The sequence below is a fragment of the Otolemur garnettii genome, unplaced genomic scaffold (assembly GCF_000181295.1).
Source record: "Otolemur garnettii isolate 467f Iridium unplaced genomic scaffold, OtoGar3 scaffold00084, whole genome shotgun sequence".
NCBI classification, from domain to species: domain Eukaryota; kingdom Metazoa; phylum Chordata; class Mammalia; order Primates; family Galagidae; genus Otolemur; species Otolemur garnettii.
In genome coordinates, this window is record NW_003852479.1 from 7,768,969 (window position 1) to 7,770,228 (window position 1,260).

At 46.7% G+C, this 1,260-nt stretch overlaps 1 protein-coding gene across 1 annotated transcript in view; it reads left to right on the top strand.

Annotated features, from left to right (window-relative positions):
* Nucleotides 1-1,260, top strand: part of PRKCI (protein kinase C iota) — a 62,503-nt gene that overhangs the window by 15,908 nt on the left and 45,335 nt on the right. The window contains exon 2 of the mRNA XM_003794658.3: nucleotides 843-964. Coding sequence (XP_003794706.1) covers nucleotides 843-964 — 122 coding nt within the window. The remainder of the gene's footprint in view (nucleotides 1-842; nucleotides 965-1,260) is intronic.

The following is a 1,260-nucleotide window of genomic DNA, read 5'->3' on the forward strand; positions in this document are numbered from 1 at the left end:
AGCTACTTGGGAGGCTGAGGCAGGAGACTCGCTTGAGCCCAGGAGTTGGAGGTTGCTGTGAGCTGTGATGTCACAGCACTCTACCCAGGGGCTCAGCTTGAGGCTCTGTCTCAAAAAAAAAAAAAAATTTTTTTTAAGTGTTGTGGATAGCTGCTCAGTGAATTTATTTACATCATTGTTGGTTGCTGATTTAACACTAATATGAAAATAAGCACACATTTGTGTCTGTCCTGTGTTTTGACCTTAGAATAGTCTCTTTAGAACTAGTATTAGAAAGCGTAGTTCTGTAGGAAATGGAGACGAGGAGTGTGCGCCCTGGCCATATGTCCTCACAGTGATGGGCAGACTGGGGACCACAGGCCAGGGAGGTGACAGGACTCAAGGACCTTCTCTTGGACGAAGCGTAGACTTTTGGGGGGAGGTAAGATCTGAGAATGGTAAAGGAAACATTTCAGTAAAATAGAAGGCAGAAACTTACCAGTAATCGGTGGATAGTAGGGAGGAGTGCCTGGCCTGTGGGGGGACCAAGCTTCTGGCAGCTAATGTCAACTCCAAAGTGGGGTTTTCATGTGTTAGAGCAGTGGGACGGGCTTCCTCAGTGAGGGGAGATTGAACTGAGGTTTTTCACAAAGCCAGCATTTTTATTTCTAAGTCGTTATCTAATACTGGTATTTGATTTTTTACATGAGAGAGGGAGTTTACTAGAAGCAAAGCAGTGCATGTTGGTGCACACACAAATGGCTCAAGTCCTCCAAAGTTTCAGGCACTCATAATGTGTGGGGCATTATTATTTTTAATTATTTTCAAATTTAGAATCCTTCAATCTTAAACTTCTTTTTCAGGGATATCATGATAACGCATTTTGAACCTTCCATCTCCTTCGAGGGCCTTTGCAGTGAGGTTCGAGACATGTGCTCTTTTGACAACGACCAGCTGTTCACCATGAAGTGGATAGACGAGGAAGGTGAGTGGTGGAGGGGCTGCCTGCGGGAGCGTCTGCCTAGGGCTTACTCTGTCTTTGCTTTAAAAAGATAAAAGTCCTAATAAATTTTGGGGGGAAAGATATATTAGAAATTTGGGGCTCGGCGCCTGTGGCTCAAGCAGCTAAGGCGCCAGCCACGTACACCTAAGATGGCAGGTTCGAATCCCCAGCCCGGGCCAGCCAAACAACAATGATGGCTGCAACCAAAAAATGGCCAGGCGTTGTGGCGGGCGCCTGTGGTCCCAGCTACTTGGGAGGCTGAGGCAGGAGACTCGCTT